The 24,516-nt window shown below is 38.8% G+C and overlaps 2 protein-coding genes across 5 annotated transcripts in view; one reads left to right on the plus strand and one right to left on the minus strand.

The window, feature by feature from the left end:
* The window catches only part of LOC139456572 (nucleoporin 88-like), a 37,772-nt gene extending 24,156 nt beyond the window's left edge, over positions 1 to 13,616 (minus strand). Inside the window, exons 1-5 of the mRNA XM_071238362.1 lie at positions 13,378 to 13,616; positions 7,984 to 8,153; positions 6,017 to 6,142; positions 4,490 to 4,765; positions 2,438 to 2,624 (exon numbers count right to left, since the gene is read on the minus strand). Of these exons, the coding sequence (XP_071094463.1) occupies positions 2,438 to 2,624; positions 4,490 to 4,765; positions 6,017 to 6,142; positions 7,984 to 8,153; positions 13,378 to 13,611 (993 nt within the window). The 5' untranslated portion in view covers positions 13,612 to 13,616. The remainder of the gene's footprint in view (positions 1 to 2,437; positions 2,625 to 4,489; positions 4,766 to 6,016; positions 6,143 to 7,983; positions 8,154 to 13,377) is intronic.
* LOC139456571 (protein CASP-like) overlaps positions 13,485 to 24,516 on the plus strand; it is a 132,468-nt gene continuing 121,436 nt past the window's right edge. For 3 of the 4 annotated variants that reach the window (XM_071238357.1, XM_071238359.1, XM_071238358.1), the window contains exon 1: positions 13,485 to 13,922. In XM_071238357.1, coding sequence (XP_071094458.1) covers positions 13,860 to 13,922 — 63 coding nt within the window. In that variant the 5' untranslated portion in view covers positions 13,485 to 13,859. The remainder of the gene's footprint in view (positions 13,923 to 24,516) is intronic. The other variant, XM_071238361.1, reaches the window with a different exon arrangement.

Consider the following 24,516-nt stretch of genomic DNA (forward strand, 5'->3'; position numbering starts at 1 on the left):
GGATGAGTCAGAAGATATAATCACAGAAAATAGGCACACATTAGGATGAGTCAGAAGATATAAGCAACGGATGAGTCAGAAGACATAAACAACGGATGAGTCGGAAGACATAAGCAACAGATGAGTCAGAAGATATAATCACAGAAAATAGGCAGACATAAGAATGAGTTGGAAGACATAAGCAATGGCTGAGTTGGAAGACATAAGCACAGGAAATAGGCAGACATAACAATGAGTTGGAAGACATAAGCAACGGATGAGTCAGAAGACATAAGCACAGGAAATAGGCAGACATAAGAATGAGTAGGAAGACATAAGCAACGGATGAGTCAGAAGATATAATCACAGAAAATAGGCACACATTAGGATGAGTCAGAAGATATAAGCAACGGATGAGTCGGAAGACATAAACAACGGATGAGTTGGAAGACATAAGCAACAGATGAGTCAGAAGATATAATCACAGGAAATAGGCAGACATAAGAATGAGTTGGAAGACATAAGCAACGGATGAGTCAGAAGATATAATCACAGGAAATAGGCACACATTAGGATGAGTCAGAAGATATAAGCAACGGATGAGTCGGAAGACATAAGCAACAGATGAGTCAGAAGATATAATCACAGAAAATAGGCAGACATAAGAATGAGTTGGAAGACATAAGCAACGGATGAGTCAGAAGACATAAGCAACGGATGAGTCGGAAGACATAAGCAACAGATGAGTTGGAAGATATAATCACAGGAAATAGGCAGACATAAGAATGAGTTGGAAGACATAAGCAATGGCTGAGTTGGAAGACATAAGCACAGGAAATAGGCAGACATAAGAATGAGTTGGAAGACATAAGCAACGGATGAGTCAGAAGACATAAGAACAGGAAATAGGCAGACATAAGAATGAGTAGGAAGACATAAGCAACGGATGAGTCAGAAGATATAATCACAGAAAATAGGCACACATTAGGATGAGTCAGAAGATATAAGCAACGGATGAGTCAGAAGACATAAACAACGGATGAGTCGGAAGACATAAGCAACAGATGAGTCAGAAGATATAATCACAGAAAATAGGCAGACATAAGAATGAGTTGGAAGACATAAGCAATGGCTGAGTTGGAAGACATAAGCACAGGAAATAGGCAGACATAAGAATGAGTTGGAAGACATAAGCAACGGATGAGTCAGAAGACATAAGCACAGGAAATAGGCAGACATAAGAATGAGTAGGAAGACATAAGCAACGGATGAGTCAGAAGATATAATCACAGAAAATAGGCACACATTAGGATGAGTCAGAAGATATAAGCAACGGATGAGTCAGAAGACATAAACAACGGATGAGTTGGAAGACATAAGCAACAGATGAGTCAGAAGATATAATCACAGGAAATAGGCAGACATAAGAATGAGTTGGAAGACATAAGCAACGGATGAGTCAGAAGATATAATCACAGGAAATAGGCACACATTAGGATGAGTCAGAAGATATAAGCAACGGATGAGTCGGAAGACATAAGCAACAGATGAGTCAGAAGATATAATCACAGAAAATAGGCAGACATAAGAATGAGTTGGAAGACATAAGCAACGGATGAGTCAGAAGACATAAGCAACGGATGAGTCGGAAGACATAAGCAACAGATGAGTCAGAAGATATAATCACAGGAAATAGGCACACATTAGGATGAGTCAGAAGATATAAGCAACGGATGAGTCGGAAGACATAAGCAACAGATGAGTCAGAAGATATAATCACAGGAAATAAGCAGACATAAGAATGAGTTGGAAGACATAAGCAACGGATGAGTCAGAAGACATAAGCAACGGATGAGTCGGAAGACATAAGCACAGGAATTAGGCAGACATAAGAATGAGTTGGAAGACATAAGCAACGGATGAGTAGGAAGACATAAGCACAGGACATAACCATGCAGCCGACGATCGAACCCACGACATTCAGCTCTCCGGTCAGACAATCTACCACTAGATCACAGAGATGGCCTGTACTTGGCCAAACTGTTCATGATGTGGTCTTAGAGGTGAATGGAGCTAAACGTTGCGTTCATGATTATTGCCCTTATACAGCAGTATGTGTGCATGTGTCCACACGTCACAACAAGTACCATCTGCTAACGCCTGTTGGTACGACTCAAGCGGGGATCAAACCACCCACTTCCACTCTCATGGCTTTGGCTCTATTCACTGGACTTTTATCTTTGTTTTTTAACAGGATGGCTGCAACTCTACCCCTACAACAATATACCTGACCTGTCAATAATTGCTTTGAATATATATATCTGAACTGAATGAAGATTTCAGTTTAAAAAATGCCTTGATCCTTTCAATAGAAACACAATCGCTACTGTTTGAGAGTATACATCATTGTGCACGGGAATTTTAATGTCAGAGCTATTCTGTTTTGATGAACACTCACCGAAATAGAGAGGTCGTCATCATCAGTTGCCATGACTACACAGTGATGCAGTTTTCCTTCACATGTTGCTATGACAACTACTGGAGGGGAGATGTTGAGACAGCGGATGGAGCATGCGTCCAGGCCGTAGTTGTCGTCAGCGGGAGGACTCATCATCAGTGGCCCATGCACCGGAAGCTGCTCATTCCTGGAGACAAACAGGTGACTCTGTAGACAGGGTGTTAGTACAGGGATGGAACTGTATCTTCTCTCAAGGTTGGTTGTTCATTGGTTTGTTGTTTTACGCCACACTCAGCAATATTCCAGCTATATGACGGCGGTCTGTAAATAATTGAGTCTGGACCAGACAATCCAGTGATTGATATCATTCGCATCGATCCACGCAATTGGGATCGATGACATGCATCAACCAAGTCAGCAAGCCTGACAACCGGATCCCGTTAGTTGCCTTTTACGACAAGCATAATCGCCTTTTACGGCAAGCATGGGTTGCTGAAAACCTATTCTACCACAGATCTTCACGGTTCCTTAGTGAGTGATGATGGTTTTAAGCAATATTCCAGCAACATCAAAGCGGGGGACACCAGAAATTCTCCCATGTGGGGAATGGAACCCAGGCCTTCAGTGTGACGAGTGAACACTTTAACGACTTGGCTACCCCACCTTCTCTCAATGGTGTGCCGCAGGGAACTCATAGTGACATTTACTTAAGTGTGCAAGCAAGAACAATTCTTTTGATCCAACTTCACCCTAAGAGATTATCATTTCGCAACCAGCTAGTTCTCTCCCTTCATTGCACAGAGCTTTATCTGACCCCTACCATTTCTGAATCTCCAGGATTTTTTTATGAATCATACTGGCATTGTCTGCCAAGTTTACTTTTGTGGTAAGTACATTTATCACTATTATGGTATTGAGTGAAATTAAACATGGAAATCAAATGGTCCTTGTCATAATCCTAATGCTGAGTGCTCAAGATTGAGTGTATGAGTTTGGTTTTGGTTTTCGGTGTTGGCAAAATGATGGCGGGGAATACCAGAAGGGGGCTTCACACATAGTGCCCCTGTGGGGAATCGAACCTGGGGCTTCAGCATGACCAGCAAACGCTTTAACCACTAGGCTACCCCACCGCTTGTAGGGGTCCCTAGATTCAAATACCAAAGGAGCAAGCCTCAAGGACCCCCAGTTACTTCACATACTGATGGCTTCATACAAAAAACATTTTCAATAAATATATATGACTTTTTAAGTGTGCCCTCCAGGCACAAGGGATTTATATCAACCATGCCATTGTCTGTAATAAAAGGAAGTTTGAACCCTGTCACACGGAAAACAACAAATCATCTCAGCAAACACACCAAAACATAACAAATACTAGGACTGTGGTTAAGATGTGAACATTTCGATTACATTTTATCACACCCTGTGGGCAGTTGCTCATGCTCTCAATCACTGGTTTGTCTGGTCCAGTCGTCAAAGGTGTCACAATTTGCTGTGCCTAGTTGTGTCCCTTGGGCATGCCAGAAACCTATGATTGTGGGTTCGAATCCCGGTTCGTCTGATTATTTTTCTAGGTTTGTCAGCACCAGCACCAGCACCCGTACTCGTGGGTTTCACCGAAGTGGTAAACGTCTGAGACCTGCATCACTTCGGGCTTTCCTCCCACATTAAGCTCACATGCAGTGATGTAAATGGAATACTGTTAAAAGCGGTGTTAAACACAACTCACTCACTCAATTGTCTGGTACAGACTTGACCATTTGCCTTGAGTTATCTTCAACATTACTGGCATAAAACAACATTCAGTCGTTGTGTTACTACGTACAACTCAATCTCCCTTTTCAAAAGAGGTGTGTTGCTCTTCGAGTAGAACCTGTACATTCTATACCACAACGCACGTATATGTTACCTTGTGAACCTCAGACTTGTATAAACCACCATGACATCCCTGTTGCCCTTGACGACGTACACCGGCCACACGGGGCCAAAAGAGGTGTGTTGCTCTTCGAGTAGAACCTGTACATTCTATACCACAACGCACATATCTGTTACCTTGTGAACCTCAGACTTGTATAGACCACCATGACATCCCCGTTGCCCTTGACGACGTACACCGGCCACACGGGGAGGGTCTCCTGGAGGGCAGATACCCCCAGGCGTTGTCTGGTCTTCAGTTCTGTTGCTGGTCCAAAGTCGAAGCTGACGGCCGTCTCCCCCAGGACCGAGCTCAATCTGATCTTGGTGGGAGAAGTGTTGAAGTCGAACCTGCCAACGTTGTCCAGATCGATTGTTTTCATGGCCTTCTCTGGTTCCGCCAGGTCATAGATGCTGGAGACACAAACAGGATGGTCAGTGTCTAAAACTAAAGCATTGTGTCAATGTGAATGAATGTACCAGAGTTCTGGGTGGCAGTGAAATGGTGTTTAACACTATGTTCAAGACTATTTCACTTCTATAGTGACGTGAGGGTTGGTCAGTGTCTAAAACTGAAGCATTGTGTCAATGAATGTAATAGAATTCTGGAGGAGGTGAAATGGGGTTGAACTCAATGTTCAAGACTATTTCACTTCTATAGTGACGTGTGCGTGCGTGCGTGCGTGCGTGCGTGCGTGCATGCGTGTGTATTTCTACTCAGCACCTTTATCACAGGAAAAACAAGAGGAAAAGCATTGCCTTGGTGTGTTGGTCCAAACCTTGTTATGTGCGCCAACCTTGTTCTGAACATTTTGAGAAAACTTGAATCTCATTAGTTGGAGTTGATATGAAAACTTTTGCTGATTGAGACGAAATTTTGGTCTGGGTCTCGTTCCACACACGATCGTAGCCCTAAGATGATCGTAACTCCTATACTTTAACATGTGTACCTGAGGATGTTGTCTGATGTCTGAGTGTCTCTCTACCTGAGGATGTTGTCTGATGTCTGAGTGTCTCTCTACCTGAGGATTTTGTCAGATGACTGAGTGTCTCTCTACCTGAGGATGTTGTCTGATGTCTGAGTGTCTCCCTACCTGAGGATGTTGTCTGATGTCTGAGTGTCTCTCTACCTGAGGATGTTGTCTGATGTCTGAGTGTCTCTCTACCTGAGGATGTTGTCTGATGACTGAGTGTCTCCCTACCTGAGGATGTTGTCTGATGTCTGAGTGTCTCCCTACCTGAGGATGTTGTCTGATGTCTGAGTGTCTCTCTACCTGAGGATGTTGTCTGATGTCTGAGTGTCTCTCTACCTGAGGATGTTGTCTGATGTCTGAGTGTCTCCCTACCTGAGGATGTTGTCTGAGTGTCTCCCTACCAGAGGATGTTGTCATGTGTCTGAGTGTCTCCCTACCTGATGATGTCTGAATGTCTCCCTACCTGATGATGTCTGAATGTCGCCCTACCTGATGATGTCTGAATGTCTCCTTACCTGAGGATGTCTGAGTGTCTCCCCACCTGAGGATGTTGTCTGATGTCCGAGTGTCTCTCTACCTGATGATGTCTGAGTGTCTCCCTACCTGAGGATGTCCGAGTGTCTCCCTACCTGAGGAGCTTGTCTGATGTCCGAGTGTCTCCCTACCTGAGGATGTCTGAATGTCGCCCTACCTGAGGATGTTGTCCGATGTCAGCAGTGCGATGTGGGTGTCGGAGCTGCTCCCAGGGTGCCATGCAGCCTCGCGGAGTCGGACTCCTTGCTGACTTGTGAAATAGCGCTCGGCAATCTGGATGGTTCTGAAATTCAATGGACATCCGAATGAATAGAAAACGGCTTCATCTCAGTCATCAACACCTTGACATAAATCCAAACTTACAGGTTCAAACTGAGCCCTTCACAAGTTCACGCTGTAATCCTGTAGACTGTCACTGAACATTTCTGACCGCCGACCTGGTCTAGTGGTAGAGCATCCGCCCCGAGAGCAGAAGGTTCGGAGTTCGATCCACGGCCTCATCATACCAAAATATGTTAAAATGTTACTTGTTGTTACCCTGTCTGGCGCTCGGCATTAAGGGGCTAAAACAAGGCCTGGTCGGCTCGGAGTCAATATACTGTGTCTGAGTGGGGTATTCATGTTAAACTGCAGCATGGTATCTCAGTGGGCTAGCACTATAAATCGGCATCAGTCCGGTATAGTACAAGCGGACATGGACATGGACAAGGACACACACACGTTGCTATAAGTGAAATAATCTTGGACGCGACGTTAAACCCCATTTCACTCACCTCGCTGAACATTTCTAAATTTGGTCAAACAAACCCATAAATGTTCACAGAAAAACTATGCAAAGATCTATTGCAGTGAATCAAATTTGAGGCACATTTTGTTAATCCTGTAAAAAATGTGAATTCCTTGTTTAAACAAACTTAGTGAGTGAGTGAGTGAGTGAGTGAGTGAGTGGGTAGGGTTTAATGCTGCTTTGGACAGTTATATATAATGTGGGAGGAAAGACCGAAGTGATGGGGGTCTTAGACATTTACCCCTTTGGTGAAACCCATGAGCATAGGTATGGTGCTGACAAACCTAGAAATATAACTGGGGCAAACTGGGATTCGAATCCACAATAAGGTTTCTGGCGTGCCCAAAGGAAAAAAATTGGAAAGCAAATGGCAACGCCTTAAACGACTGGGCCACCCTTGTCCCCCAAAAGTTATCGATTGAGTGAAGAAAATCTGATATAAACACTGAATTCATTTCTAATCAGTGTAGAAATATGAAATAATTCTTAAGTTCATGCTTCACTTTAATTTGTTTCAATCATTCCAACATACAGGGACAGACATGGCCATTTGTCTGTTAGTCCCAGACTTTTGAAAATCTAGAGTAACTAGTTGTTTTCTCAAAAGAATTTATAATTATTTTACATTAGCTACTTGTCTGGTAAAACCCTGTATCAAAAGGTTTGCAAACAGACTCAGCACTATGAAATGATGTTGAACTATTTACATTGATACATTGACTAACATACCGGAAGACTTTTCCATTAGGGGTGTCATAACAAATCAAAATATCGATATATTGCAATTGGTTAGCACTTAAAGTTAATAAATCGATTGTTAAATCAGTTTCCGTTCAATAGTATCGATTTCAGTTAGGAATATCAATAGTTTCGATTGTATTTACCATATCAATAAAATACATGCAATGCTGTTCAAATTTGTTTTTCTTTTGATCATGAGTGGTAGTAATTTACACATGGTAATGGTGAAGTTTCGTTTTCTTAAATTATTAGGGTGAAGAAAATCAAATCACTCATATCTCAAACTTTACTTTTTGGTTGTTGTTATGGTTATCACATTCAAAGGAAACTTCAGTTCCAAGGTTTAGGACAACTTTAAAATCATCTAAAATGATACATTGAAAACTATCGATATTTATCACAATAGTTGCTTGCAATATCAATAGTTATGGCAATAGTTTCTTTCAATATCAATAGTTATCGCAACAGTGATTTCCAGACCAATAGTCACCCCTATTTTCCATACAGTAACAGAAGGACAAAGCCTGCAGGGATTTCTCTAGGATGTCACTCTAACTGTCCAGCAGCCTATGAGCAGCTCCAAATAAAAGACTTACCTGCATGAGACAATGTCTTTGCCGCCTTCGAACTCCCCATATCTCCCATATCGCCGTGGCAACTCCACAACTTTAATTCCTGACAGACCCCAGACAATGATGTGACTTGCTGACTGGTTGAGGATGAGCCCTTCTACATCGAAGCGGGGTGAGTCCGTGCACTGCAGAATCTGAAAGTATGGAAAAAATACTCAACCACCATCTCTTCATTGCCCAAAGCAGGAATGAGAGTGCTGTTTAACATCTGATTCAGCAACATCCCAGCTATATCAGTATCACAATGGTCTGTAAATAATCGGGTCTGGACCAACCAATCTGGTGATTCACAACATCATAGGCATCGGTTTACGCAATTGGGATACGATGACATGCATCGACCAAGTCAGCGAGTCTGACGATCCAGACCTGTTAGTTGCCTCTTACAACAAGCACGGGTTGCTGAGGACCATTTCTAAACTGGATCATCGTGGGGACCATCATTCGTTTGTTTGCTTGTTGTTTAACGCCACACTCAGCAATATTCCAGTTATATGACGGCGATCTGTAAATAATCTAGCCCGGATCAGACAGTCCAGTGATTGATATCATGAGCATCAATCCACACATCAATTCATGGGTCCGAATCAGATGACAAGCTCGAGGTGCAGATGAACTGAAACACTTGGTGGTATGATACATAATAAGTCTTGTCGGCATGACAACAATTTGTACACACACAGAAAAAATACACTGTTCAAAGTGGTCATGGGAATATGGATGCCATTACCACTGATGACAATTTACAAGTATTTTTGTGCAGAATTCAGGCTGGGATTATTCCTATCATAGAGGATAAGTGTCACATCTTTCCTATTTAAGTAGACCCGTGAAGATTCCGGGGTAGAATAAGTCTTCAGCAACCCATGCTTGCCGTAAAAGGTGACTATGCATGTCGTAAAAGGCGACTAACGGGATCGGGTGGTCAGGCTTGCTGACTTGGTTGATGCATGTCATCGATCCAAAATGAGTGGAATGATGTTCATGATATCAATCACTGGATTGTCTGGTCAAGACTCGATTATTTACAGACTGACGTCATATAGCTGGAATATTGCTGAGTGCTGCGTTAAACAACAAACCAGCCAACCAACTTTTGAAGCAAGAATTAAACTTTAACAGTTAACTTGAATGGCAACAACATTGTCATGTAGGTATGATACAGCCCTTCGACCAGGTGAGCTAACATATGGACTCGTGATGGGTGTTTGCCAGACTTTCATATAGCAATAATTCATCCTTTGCATAGACGGCAACAGTGCCATGACATTGCTGACAATAACTATTAAAATGCAAACTGACAAATTAAAGACAAAAGGAAGCAAACACCACGTATGTCTTGTTATCTGTAGTGATGGGTATTGACTTTCGTATTGCAATTTATTGCAATAATGATTCACGTATTGCGATATGTACCACGTATTAATACACAATGCCTTTATACTGATGTACCACAACATACTACATGTGTTCTTTCAACTGTAATTTCTTATGAACCTGAAAAAACAACTTTTCCCTTATGTTTTTGACAACTTTGTAATCATCCACCATTTTGTTGGATATTGTTATGGTCACAATGCATGTATAAAAGACACATTATATACTGGGAGCTGGTTGGGAATAGTTTTGCTTCTTCGATCACATGAATTAGTTGCTAGTTACTGAATATCATAATTTTGATTCGACTTGTCACTTAAATAAACTTTGCCAACAAGATGAAAACATGCATGATTTTGAAAAACGCAATATACTGGTATGTTCCAAACATATGTGATGTGTATTCTAGGGCTGGGACGGGTGACTCGGGTACTCAGGTCGGGTGGGGTCCTGAGTAGGACCCCGATACCCACATTACCCGAACCCGTGGTTAGTCACGTGACATACTGTTTAATGACATAAACAATAAAACTCAATGGTTACACTACAAGTATAGCTAATGTTCAAATTCCTTTCTCACTATGCAGGCATTCGTTTTGACTTGTATATGTTTCGAGAAAGGATAAAGCATCTATCAACTGCAGAGTATACATGATCAGATTGTTTTATATGTGTATCTAAACAGTTTTTGCCAGGGCTGTGGTAAAACAATTCCCATTCGGACAATCTGTACCCAACTCTTGAGACCTATAGCGGGTATCCGGTTAGGGCCAGCTAATAGGGTGTCGGGTACCTGGGTTGTCCCAGCCCTAGTGCATTCATTAGCATTTCATATTGTTGTATACCGGTACCCCCCGCACCTCATATACAGACAAAGGGCAAAACTACTATTTCCTCCCCCGACATATGTTACCCTCCTGTTGCTGAAAAATGTATTCATATTTTCTGGAACCTGCAGATTTGATCTGAACATTATATACTGTACACATGAACACATCACTCGTATTGCTTTGTATTCAAATGGTTTTGTAAATGCAAGCAAGCACAGTCACATATATACAAAGCCATAAAAAAACAAATGTTTATCCATTTCAGGATAATTATAGGAATTATGACATTTCTATTTACACTAACAGCTCGGTTACATACATTCATATTCACATGGTTAAACAAATACATAGACAATGACACATACATTTTAAAATGCTGAAATATATTTTTAGCATATTGTGGATAGTGTTATAGAGAAAATAAACTGCTCACTTCCAATCAATCCTGCATCCAGAACGTAAACAGGTGTAAACAGACAACTGACAGTTTGACCACATTTGAGTAGTCATCAATTATCATGATTATACTTTGAAAGTATTTATCTGTTATCACAAACAATATGACATTTTTTTTTATACTAAAGAGAAGTATCAATGGAGTGAAAATCTGTTAAGATTTAAAAAGAAAAAATACATTATTTTTATTGACATTGGTATCACGTGAGTGAGTGAGTTGGGTTTAACGCCACTTTTAACAGTATTCCAGTTATATCGAGGCGTGTCTGCTTAATGTGGGAGGAAAGCCCGAAGTGATGCAGGTCTTAGACGTTTACCACTTCGGTGAAACCCACGAGCACGGGTATGGTGCTGACAAACCTGGAAACATAATCGGGGTGAACCGGGATTCGAACCCACAATCATAGGTTTCTGGCGTGCCCAAGGGACGCAACTCTGCACAGCAAATCGCGGCGCCTTAGACGACTGGGCCACCAGTGCCCCCCATTGGTATCACGATCCGACAGATGTGTAAACATGGTCACCTGGCAGGGATTACTCTTACACATCGATGTGATACATACTTCAAAAAACATTATTATATCATCAATTTCAGTTTCTGTATTTCAATACGAAATTATGTCAAATTGTGCACAAGATCAAATGGGTTTTGTGAGAATATTGATACAGGATAGGATTTGCAGAAATGGCTATTTTATATAGGAAGATAAACAGTAGCAGTGGTTAGTTTTTTCCAGATTTTTATTTTAAAATGCCCTTCAGGCTTGATCAGGATCCAGCACCTAGCAACGGTGTTTGATAGTTATGCATATTTTATGCAGATATATGCAGCAAAACTGCAGATTTGTAGTATATTAAAATCAAACCTGATTATGCTTCAAAACAGTTACTGAACTTGCACCTGTGTTGTTGTTTTTTTCAATAGCTGTTAATAATTCACAAGCAAGCCTTTGTTGCTTGACAAAATATATGAAATTTATGTCAACAATAGGGTTTTCCATAAATTACATAAATGTGCACAGAAGTCATCAAATGTTTGGGTCTCAAATATGAATGTGACCCACCAACATTAATCTTAAATAATTTAGAACCTAGCATTCATTTGTCAAAATAATGAATGCTCCCTTCTTTGATAAACATGGATGCTTGAGACATGTTGTCAAGTTTTGCTCAAGATTTTCAGAAATTAAAAAATGTCAATAATATGTATCTTTTCTTTTAAATCTTAACAGATATTCTTTCAATTGATGTTACTCATTAGTATAAACATAAATCTCTGATTGTTTGTGAGGACAGATGAGTAGTGTCTAAGTGCAATTGATGACAACTCAAGAGTTGTCAAACTGTCAGTTCACTGTTGTTGTCTGTGTGACATACAGGATTGATTAGAACTGAGCAGTCTTAATTACACTTGAACGCTGGGGAACAAGAACGCTGGGGAACAAGGGAAGGAAAAGGCAACATTTTCATTTATTTGACTTGTTCTGGTGTGCAGACGGATAACCCAAAGTAAGTAAGGCTGATTGGACTGGTCATTAAAACAGCAGCTAACAAATTAATCATATGTTCATTCAATGTAGAGTAGTTGATCAGACCAAGACTTCATATCCCCTAATCATTTGCATCCAATCTTTACACAGTGCAGTGCCATCCTTAAGCTAAGAAAAGAATATTTACTGCTTGTCAATACCAAAAATTGTTCTTAAAAATTCCTTCTTAGAAAAAATGGGTCTCTAACTGTATCAACCATCTATTGATGCAAACCAAACTTCTGACATGCATCAATGAATATGTTAAACATCACAGAAAGAACATATTTGTTTTTTAAAAATCTTCTTGACGCTGCTTATCAGCTGAAAAACCCACTCGATTTGAACCAAATATACCATTATTTCATAAACAAGGTTGTGCAGTCTGTAGAGTGATTAGATGTCAACATTTAGCTAATGTTGAAAATCCACTGAAAATAAATTTATTGCCATTTTCGCTCAAGTGCCCTACAGCCTCTGTCCGTTTTTAGTTTTAATTTCTTAGCTGTGTAGTTTTTTTCAACTAAATCTTAGATCGCATAAGGATCCATTATTACATCACATATGATCGTGCACCAAGTTTTGAAGGCCTTAGTCATGCTAGCTGGGACTTGCAGTGTCAGAATATAACATTCTGTAATTTAAGTGTGAACCACTTTGACATGGGAGTGTGTATTAAATATCCCCAATAGACATTAAAAAAGAATCTAAAGTACTCAATGTCAAAATAAGATAATTCAATTTTGAGACACAAGAAAGTTACTGTAATTGTTAAATTGATACTTCCTAGCCCAGAATAATACATAGTCTACACTTTATGTCAAACATAAAGATGTTTCCCTAAACTTTGTCATTAAGTACCAGGTATGAAATAAATCAGAAAATGAACATCTGATGTATATCAATAACCTTCCACAATTCTCACCCCCTCTTCACTAACGTCAGGGCTTAGGCCAGAAATGCATACAGCGTAATGCCAAGCCTATATTTTGTCACTTTTGTGTTGTCTTCAAGAGAAACAGCAAGTTTTCACCGCAAAGTTGTTGGCTACAAACGTATAATTATCAAGGATTATGAATGATGTGATCTCACTATATGTTCTAAGTTAATTGACACTGTCACAGACATACGGATGAGTTGAAGAAAGCTCCAAACAACTAGAATACCTGATATCTATGTGCTTTCTCTTTCGCTTCGGGTAACAGATTTTTAAGGCGGAAATAGACCATGTGAGAGGAGTAGGCGTCCCACACAAAAAGATCGCCATCGTGAGTCGTGACTATCAATTCTTTTGCATCGAATGCTATTTTCTTGAGTGAATCTTTAGCGTTGTTTTCTTTCAGTTGTTTACAAAACTGGTGTAAATTCAAAGAAGTGCGCCAGGTGCTGGTGGCTGCCATATTGATTAATACTCTCGGACCACGACAGCGAAGCGTTCGTCACAGACCTACCAACCACAGTTGGAATCATCACATATATACTAATATACCGGGCCACGAAGGATATATTTATTTGGATAACGTATGATGGGCACAGTTCGATCTCAACTTCATCATGTGACTATATAAAAGTCACCGTGAAGGGTTGGAGAGTATATTCGATCTCAGCCAGTCATGTGATCAATCGATTGAGTATAATCCCGTTCAAGATGGCTGCGAATGTGCAGTCGATGTGTCAGTATTGGCGAAACTTTGATTTGCAAGAGTTACAGGTATGTTTTGCAAGACTTTTAGCATGCTTTTGGTGGTATTTATATAGGTAGAGCTATCGTCAACTTGGTGATTCCATCCTATCGCTGGCACACGAGTTTCGGGTCTTTAAATGGCGTTGATCCTATTGATAAAATATCGTTAATAATCAATATGGCGATTCTAGATCAGCGCTCTTTGTCTGCGAAGGATGCTGCAGCGGGCGAAATCAAGCGAAAATACATTTTCTATACCATTTAATTCATTTACTCGTGGTATCTCACAACTTTTTGGGACTTAGTGCGGGAAGTTTCAAAAGTTTCGAAGTCTGTCTCCACAGACAATATCGGTGATGTGGGATAGCGGCGGCGGAGGGGTGAGGGAGGAGGGAGCCTTCACTGAATAAGGCAAGTGGGGCGCAGAGCAAATTATCCGAATTGGCCTCAGCAGCTGTAACCTAGATGATGTCATCGTATTGCGGTGTAGTGTTTAGCTTCTCGCATACTTTGTATAAGAATTGGTAGACCAAATATCAGCGAAGGGGAAAATAACGTGATGAGGTTTATTAGGTCGCGGACGGGAAGGAGGATATCTCCCTGTTTAAAGGCCACCCAATAAAGTTATTTATGGAACATCCTTTTGTATGGCAAGCTGATGATGTGATTTACCAGTCAATGCTTTCAGAGGTTGTGTGTTATTGCTATCCCCTTTTGCCTCAATACTTACACTAGAACAAAAGACAGCTCAGCTGTCGTCTGTGACTCTATTGTTAGGGCATGTTTATAGGAAACTTGTTGGTATTAGGGCTGTACACTTGTTTAGAGTATATGTATCAGTTGTTTGGTATCACGCCTGAACCATTACAATCAGTCATGCTTGAGCAGGTAAACGTGACAGTAGAGGCAAAAGATGGGCTAGCAGAGGAGATTTAATCACATCTTTTCAAATCAGTGGTAAACAGAGTTTTGTAGAACAGGAGAGGGATATTGTCAGGCAGGTAATGAATATGTATTCACATCATATGAATTTTGTTTATATACACTTTAATTTACTATTATGAGTGATTTAATTATTAGATAATTTCCCAGAAAAACGTTTGCAATGTAATTTATGATCTAATCATTTATTGCATTTTTCTTTTTGTTTCTTAGATCAGGTTAATGCATGACATGTTAAGTAATGATTATTATTCATATTGATACATTTGTTCATGAGCAAGTAGATTGTGTCTTGTTGACACTTCTGTTTGAATATTGTAAGAAGTAACTTTTTTCTTGTCATTATTGTGATATTTGCCATCTCTGGGTCAAGATTTCAGACAATGTTGGAGAGGTCCTGTAATATTTAATGTGAGGGTGCTTATAAAAAACCCAACCAACTAAGTATGACTCCATATATAAACAATAATGCTTCTGGTAATTTGATTAATGATATGCCAGAAGAACAGTTACGGCACCCAGGTTTAGCCAGAGGCTAATTGAGTAATGTAATGTAATTATTTAATAACTTGTAATAGTGATCACTGATAACTATTGTCACAGTTATTAATACATCACTACAGCTAATTTAGTTCTTTAAACCTCTACTCATGTTACTTGTACTAATTTGATGTTGGATTACCCTCGTCCGCATTTTGTTTTATACTGCATGTCTGTTTCGAAAGTATTTCTAACATATTTTATAGATGAGTTAAGTAATGATAACCATGAAGGTTGGGGGTTTAGCATAAAGGATTGAGCTAATGACCTTCACCCAGGTGCTGTTCTGTGATAGTAACCTAGCTGTACAGCTTCCCAGTGATACTGTTGATGATGTAATCTGACCAGTGGCTGCTGAATCAGGACTGGAGTCACTGGCCTCTCCGTCTTGTCTGATATTCATGTTCACTTACATCTTCCACAGATGTCAGGCTACTTTGAACTGTCATTCAACAGGATGAAAAAAAACTTTGTTACCTTGTTTGAGGATTAATATTCACGCTAATCAGACATACTCTGAATTAAGAGATATTCCCTCAGGGGACAATCAGTTATGTCATGCTTAGGGTATTTTCCTGACAACTTTCTGACAAACTTATTTCATGATAAGAAATTTAGATTTTCAATCAAAATTTTCAATTTCAATTTGTTTTATGCCACTGTATGTTGTCTCATCTTTGTAATGGAAATGAGAAGAGGGCAACTTTGAAGATGGTGATTGCAGAATTCCATGCCATTGTTATGGAGAATAAGTATTTTTTCCTAGATTTATATATATATATATATATATATACGTTTAAGTGGATTAAATTAAGATGCAGGACAAGAGGAGTATAAATATTCTAGATAAATGTTGGTATCAGTAATAAGAGGGTACTGAATCTCATTGTTGTCTGAGATACTAGCATGTTCTAGTTTCAAGTTGGTATTCTGGTATTTGGTATGTTAGCTCTTCTTGGATGTAAAACATAATTATTAATACATCACTAGTTGTCTCACATACTTTTAATTTCTTGTTTTGTGTGTGTTAAAATATTTTTAGGTAGTTTGTCAAATACTATTATTTTGGCGAATTATGAGATGTTACAACATATGGAGTGGAGTACACTTGGGTGGACATTGAGTTCGTTACCCTTTCTATACTAAGGATATTTAGATTCATTGCAATTCAATATTTGCATTGATTTTGTATCATATTTCTCCAGTGTGTGCTGTGTTAAAAACTAGACACCAAGCTTCACTCCCTCTTCTTTACACTATTTAAAGTATTGTTTGAAATTTGTCATTGATTTCTGTCCATCTGTTGGTATAACTGATGTTTCTTCATTTTCTTTGTTCTGTTGAAGTAATATTTGTTGAATTGTAGTTGTTGTACTTGTTGACCCTTGTTGGTAGAAAGTAGGGGGAAATAATTATTATATGACACTCTTTATTATCAAAAAGGATTTGATAAAATGTTGTATTAACCATCTGCTTGAATATATTTCCTCCTTGGAGTGACCACTCTGATGACACATGGAAGAGAAATGGCTGTAGTTTCTTGGTTCAAACCTATCATTATCAGTCCTTTTTGCATAAAAGAAAGTCAAGTCAACAAAGAAAAATCAATAGTGTGGCCATGATTGTTTTCCAAAAATCATCTGAACCATGATGAATGTAGTTAAGCCGATCATTCGGTTTCTAGTTTGTCACTCTCTTTAGATATGTTGGCCAAAGTCAGTATCACGGGGATGGAGGTGGGAAGATGGATGTGGTATGTTGAGAATGTTCCACAATAGCACTCAGGACCACAGATTTTGAAACATGATTTCATCCAATATCAATCAAACAGAATGTATTTGGCTTATCTAAGGGACATAAATATTGTTGTGAAGTATGTGAACTTTTGTACTTGTAGCAGTTTCTTTGAGCTGGTAAATTATTGTTGTTTCTACAGTGTTCCCGTTTACCGGTAATTACCAGTTTTTAACCGGTAAAATTAAGCTTGGACCGGTAATTCATGTTACTGCCTGTACCTGTGGACCGGCAAATATGGCATCTTATAAATCTTTGTTGTTGAACAAAACATTGACGATATTCAAATAAGTATATATTTCGAACAAAGTCAAGTTGTCAGTTGACTTCATGGTTCCCCTTGTCTGTTTTTAGTGCTATTAAAAAGCATTTCTCTTTGCTTCAAGGTTAAATATATATTTGCAGTGATTTAGTCTTGAAATATTATACAAAAAGAGAGTGGAAAGAATTAAAACCAGGTGATTTTCATGGGTTTTTTGTTGAAAGTTTGGACTGACAAAAATGAGGGGGGACTGGTAATTTTTAGAGTTGCCGGTCATGGTGGACTGGCAGTTTCAAAAGCCAGCGGGAACACTGTTCTATTGGTAGAGTAAATTATTGTTGTTTCTATTGAGTGGGTAAATTATTATTGAAGAAGTTTCTACGAAGTAGTTAAGTTATCATTGAAGCGGTTTCTATGAAGAGGGTAATTTATTGTTGAAGCAGTTTCAATAAAGTGGTTAAATTGTTATTGAAGCTTGTTTCTTTGAAGTGGATCCATTAATGCAGCGGTTTCAATGTAGTGGTTAAGTTATTATTGAAGCTGTTTCTTTGAAGTGGATCCAGTATTGAAGCAGTTTCTATGAATTGGTTAAATTATTTTCGAAACTGTTTCTATGCAGTGGGTAGATTAGTTTCTATGGAAGCTACCAAAAATTATTGAAAATTTAATTTGGATGTGTCACAACTGATTTTGAAGTCAGAATGCTGTTGGTGAAGATGACATAATAATTTATGAAACACATTGCACACGATATAGCCACAAAATATACTCAGAGTCATCCTTATTCTGATTATTTGTGATGGTAAATATAGGGTCAGACTTATTAGTTCCTTTTCTTGTGATTCCAATGTAGTGATGAGTATTAACACAGTCAAATGTCTGCTGTCAGACTGAAGAATTTGATTCCTCCTCTTCCCCCCCCCCCCCCCCCCCCCGACTTAGGAGAGAAAAGACAAAGTCAAGCCAGGTCTCACAGCCCAGGCCACAACAATTCACTCAGGTTTGTCCCCGAAGAGTCCAGTGATGTTTATAACTTTGTTTCAACAGCTTTGCTGAACTAAATCTTTTAATTCACATCTGTAATGTTATGATAAGGTAGATATTTTGCGAAAATCATAAGCTTCATCCTTTTTTCAACGTTTGACGTTAAGAAGTTAATCAAGATTGGTTGATTTTCATTTTAAAAAGGTTGTGGCAAATATTACACATGTACATTCTTTCGTGGGTAGAACATTCCAGAAGAGCCATGAGATTTGACATTTTTGTACGAATTGAATGTGATAACTTATTTTTTTAAAACTAATTTTGATTACTTTACTGGTGGTGTTCTTTGTCTTTTAAATTCAGCATACTGCAGGCTAGCCCTATCTATATGTGTTGGATCTGTCTTTTATTGTGTAATTTGATGATAATTAAACATTAAGCAATTTTTGTTTTCATTTGGAGTTTTCTGCTGACTATTAAGGCTGGTAAAGCTGAACATAAGAAACTATTTCCTGAACTAATACTTTAAACTAAACAAAAGACACTTTCAAATGGATGACCCGGTCAGTTTCCTTTCTGAAACAACATGCCAGGGTGAACAAACTTTTGCAAGTTTCTTGGTCAGTGTACCAGTTGAGTGTTGGGATCTCCAATAAAAAGCCGAGAAACGACATTAAACATGAATCGGAGGATCTCAGAGGGATATGTGAAAACACCAAACAAGCACATATTTGTTTTTTCTCATACCTGGTAGCAACATAATGAATTTTATAAAGATTAATCAGTTTGCTTTTTAGAGACAGGTTGTTGTGGTCATTGTGTAACTGGGGGTTTCTAGGATACAGTGGCTCTTCAGGGATGAGATGGAGGAAGTAGGGTTAGACCTACACCATGACTGGAATATAGGTATTTTATGAAAACAAATCCAGCCTAGATTATTAAAAGCAAGTGTTGCCAGCTCTATTCCACTATGAGATCAGCATCAGAAAAAAAACATCGAGAAGAAAAGTTAATTGTGTAATAAGATATTTCATAGACTATATGTTAGTCTAAAGGAGTGTGTGTGCAGATATATATATAAGAGGAGTTGTTGTGGGGTTGTGGTGGGGTGGGGAATAGTTGTGGGTGGGGGTGTAGTTGGGTTTAGATATAAGCCAGAGGATAAGTAATATTAGTAATAAAACATGTGTAGGGGATAGACAGGAAAGGGAGCAAAAATGGTTGAACTCTATCAATGCCAGCTACTATGGAGTCTGTTTTATGGTTATGTATTGTACATATGCTTCCCACTCCTCATCGGTAGATTATCTGATGATTTGGTGGCGACATTCGTCTGATTCCAGTCTGGCCTGAAACAGTTAACGTCTCCGATATCTCAGCTGACTCTGTGTGCCAGCAGCATCACGACATAGACAGGCTTTACTTCCGGTGACCGATTCCATCCAATTGCTATCTCTGAAAAGCAATTTGTGTTGTTTTTTGTAACGTTGAGATGATTATGTGAATAACTTCACTTATTTCATGGAAACTGTTTATATATGTTTTTTCATTTACTGAAAAATTCAGCTTAAGACGTAATTCGTGAAAGTAATATTTGGATGACTCAGAAACAGACCTTGCATCTTTCAGTGGTCAAATATGGCAACTTTTAGTGTTAGGTAACGACACACTTCAGTGTAATGTGATATTACTATACTATTATGTTCAAGGTTCAAAATGCCTTGTACTTTACAGTGTTCTCGCTGGCTTTTGAAACTGACAGTCCTCCACGACTGTCAACTCTAAAAATTACCAGTCCCCCCTCATTTTTGTCAGTCCAAACTTTCAACAAATGAAAAAACCCATGAAAATCACCTGGTTTTAATTCTTTCCACTCTCTTTTTGTATATTTCAAGATTAAATCACTGCAAATATATATTTAACCTTGAAGCAAAGCGAAATGCTTTTTAATAGCACTGAAAACAGACAAGGGGAACCAAGAAGTCAACTGACAACTTGACTTTGTTCGAAATATATACTTATTTGAATATCGTCAATGTTTTGTTCAACATCAAAGTTTTATAAGAGGCTCTATTTGCCGGTCCACGGGGACAGGCAGTAACATGAATTACCGGTCCAAGCTTAATTTTACCGGTAAAAAACTGGTAATTACTGGTAAACGGGAACACTGACTTTAGTCTCAATGGCACTGCTAAAATCCTACTGGCACGGTTAAGATTAGTTCCCTGTGCCTGAAGAGTACACTTAGAAGTCGTTTTTAGTACACCAATACCTGGTGACAATGCTGTTATGTAAAGCCACAAAGGAAAGTGGAAATTGATGAACATGTGAACTCTCTTGGTGTACTGTATGATTCACAAAATAAATGGGGTAATTAATAATTATTATATTAATATTATCAATCTCAATGAAAATAAAGGGGGCAAACTTTCTAAATTTCAATCGCTTATTATCTAGCATGAGTTGGTTAAATAACATTCTCCACTGACCAAGTTTTGATGGATTAACATTATTATGATTGTTGGAACACACCGAAATACAATCATGGGCGCCCGTGGCACACTTTAAGAAAACCCATTTTAATCCCTGATGTTATTGAGGCAGTAATTCTTTAAGGCACATCCGTAGTACTGAACTAATACCTTTTGATATAACAACCATCAAATTCCCTCTTTCTTTGAGGTGAGGTGAAATGGGGTTTAACATCGCGTCCAAGATTATTGCACTTATATAGCGATGTGCATGCACGTGTATGTATGTGTGTGTGTGTGGTTGCTTGTACTAGTCCGGACTGATGCCGATTTATAGTGCTAGCTCACTGAGATACCATGCCGCAGTTTAACATGAATATCCCACTCAGACACAGTATACTGACTCCGAGCCGACCAGTCCTTGTTTTAGCCAGACAGGGTAACAACAAGTACAATCTTTTAACGTCTTTTGGTATGACACGGTCGGTGATCGAACCCCGGACCTTCCGCTCTGCGGGCGGACGTTCTACCTCTAGACCACAGAGGCGGTCTTCTTTATTTGAAGTACAATAGGTTCAAGTTAAGGTTTCTTTCATAGATTAAGTGAAATGTTATATGGTAATGACATAGACTGTCTTTTCTCTTCATAAATTGTACTTAGTGTCCTGGAGTTCTTTTGTATTATTTTTTAGCTGGCAGAGCTATCTGATTAATGATAACATTTAGCCAAACTGCCCCAAATCCAACAATGAGCAGAATGTTTTTGGTGAGTGCGTACCTGATCTTTTCCAGGTACTGGAGTTATTTTGTAAATTCAGAACAGCTAATCTTGTGAAATAGAATTTAATGTTTACATTTTTTAAAATAAGTAAATTGCAAGTAATTTTATGGCCTTTGAGAGCCTACTCAAATGATTTATTTGTGTTTGTTTCCATAAACCTAGGAGAAATTAGGCCATGCCCATTACCGGTTTAATGGATAATTTCACTGAATATTGACACTGATTTCTGTCTTCAGTATTTTGTGTTAAATGATTAATTGAGCAAATCGTGAATTTATTATTAATTTATTTGTAAGAATTGAGTTCAATATATTTTTAGCTATATATATGATCCACTGATTTAAACAAAAGTTCATAAGTATTTTTCTGAAAATATCTTTAACAGTTGAGATCAAGTGAACTATGTTGGTCCGACATAAATATTCCCACGGAGGTATGTGTTTATGTGTTGGTTGTTAGAAAGGCATTCTGATTGTCACCACCACAAATACTTGCAACATGGATGATGGGACCTAAAGCAGTATTCCCTCACTCACTTCGTTACAGAGATTGTTAAGCATAGTGTTGGACAATTTGTTAAGATTTCATGATTGGTCATTGGTATAAAAAAATCAATTGGGGTATATATGATCCTTCTCCAATATTCTTCACTGAAGAGAAGAAAGATGACACTTTGAAAGGATATTTGACCATACTTGTTTATGTTGAATGAAACACATCTACTGGAAAACATGGCAATGGAACAAGCCTTGAAACGTTGTCCACTGTCATTTGATGGCTCATTTACTTTGTAGTCTATTTTATCATCTCCAGGAAACGATTATAGTGAACATGATATATTATTGGAAAATGATCCATCAGAGATTTTATGAGCAATTGGTTTTTTTTCTGAATTGATTGGTGAAATCTTTTATGTAGAAAGCACTAAGTGTAGAGCAGAAAGAGTGAATAGTTCTTGATGCGGAAACAAAATATCTCAATTTTATTTTCCTCTAAAGAACGTTACAAAATAATGCTGTTTACATTTGTTTGATGTAGATCACTTAAAATACTGTTTCCAATACTATCCCCAGATCAGAGGTAAGCGAACAAGAGGCATCCATAGTTTGAGATCACATTGTATGTTTTTAAATTATTTCTTAACATCAGACAAATGCAGGGCAGATATTAGGCAGTCAGCCACATGCTCAAAGGAATCTGTGTTAAAGGTGTACCTGGATTTTGCTCCAAACAAACAGCAATAGGCAGTCCGCGAGGCCACTTTATCTACTAGTGGTTATAGGGAGCTTGACTTAACAAGTCCACTTTATTCACTTGTTTACTTTAACAACTAGTTTACTTTATCCACTAGCCCACTTTATCCACTAGTTCACTTTAACCACTAGTTCACTTTGTCCACTAGCCCACTTGATCTACGAGCCCACTTTATCTACGAGCCCTTTTTATCCACTAGTCCACATTATCCACAAGCCCACTTGATCCACTATTTCGCTTTATCCACTGCCCACTTTATCCACTAGCCCACTTTATCCACTAGCCCACAATTTCCACAAGCCCACTTTATCCACTAGCCCACTTTATCAACTAGCCCACTTTATCCACTAGTTCACTTTATCCACAAGTTCACTTTATCAACTAGCCCACTTTATCCACTAGCCCACTTTATCCACAAGCCCACACTATCCACAAGCCCACTTTATCCACAAGCCCACTTTATCCACAAGCCCACACTATCCACAAGCCCACTTTATCCACTAGCCCACTTTATCCACTAGCCCACTTTATCCACAAGTTCACTTTATCCACAAGCCCACTTTATCCACTAGTTCACTTTATCCACAAGCCCTCTTTATCAGGAGTTGTTACAGTAAATAACAGTAACAATCATGATTTATTTCTGGAAGTGAACCGCATCACTTGTGTAGGTAAAAAGGTAGATACAAGTAAGACTGTGCCATTTAGATACTTCCTTGGTGTGTTGGTGTTGGTGTTGGTGTTGGTGTTGGTGTTGGTGTTACCCCACAACTTCTGTAGTGCTGTCCCAATCTTTATATACTGCTACAGTGTTAGACATTCTTTTAAATCCCAACAAGACAGTCGGGCAGGTGACCCATAAATGTTGCCTGTCCATCTTCAAAGTTACCTGCCCACATTCAGACAAAATATAAATATTGAAATATTGTTAAAAATATGAGACAAATGGTGTCCTGATTCAGTTGAAATAAACAATTACTTGAGAATGTACAAGGAGTTATGATAAAAATGAATACGTAAGTAGTCTTAAAATTACCTGCCAGACAGTCAGACAGGATGAGGAAAATTTCATGCAGCCAGACAGAAAAGTTACCAGCATTGGGCAGACGGGCAGACAGTTATTTCCAACAATGCTGTTACATGCTTAATAGACTAACTATATAATAGTAATATGAAAGAATCAGGTGGCCTTTTGATTAGTGTACAATAGTACTGATTGTTATCCTTTCCAAAAACCTCTGAGGGGTTATCCTTTCCCAAGACCTTTGAGGATGTCAACATTTTCACAAGTATGTTTTAGGCGGTGTGTAGTGGGGATATCTCAAAACCTAAGGAAATAAGATTTGTATTGAACACCAAACTTTTGACGTATTCCTTTATTGTCCATACATTGAGACTAATTTCTGATGAAAAAAGAGGTTAGTTTGCTTCTTGTTGACAAGGAAGATCTGGTTCAGGCTGCAAAGGACACTGTCTTCCCCCCAATTTTGTCAGGGCATGCTTGTTTTGTATTGCCAATTATATTTGAAATTATTTTCAGTGTTTTAATTATACACATTGATCTGAAAACCCGGGATCTTCTGTGGGCATGTG

The sequence above is a fragment of the Haliotis cracherodii genome, unplaced genomic scaffold (genome assembly GCF_022045235.1).
Source record: "Haliotis cracherodii isolate W230 unplaced genomic scaffold, xgHalCrac1.p SCAF_11, whole genome shotgun sequence".
Classification (NCBI taxonomy): Eukaryota; Metazoa; Mollusca; class Gastropoda; order Lepetellida; family Haliotidae; genus Haliotis; species Haliotis cracherodii.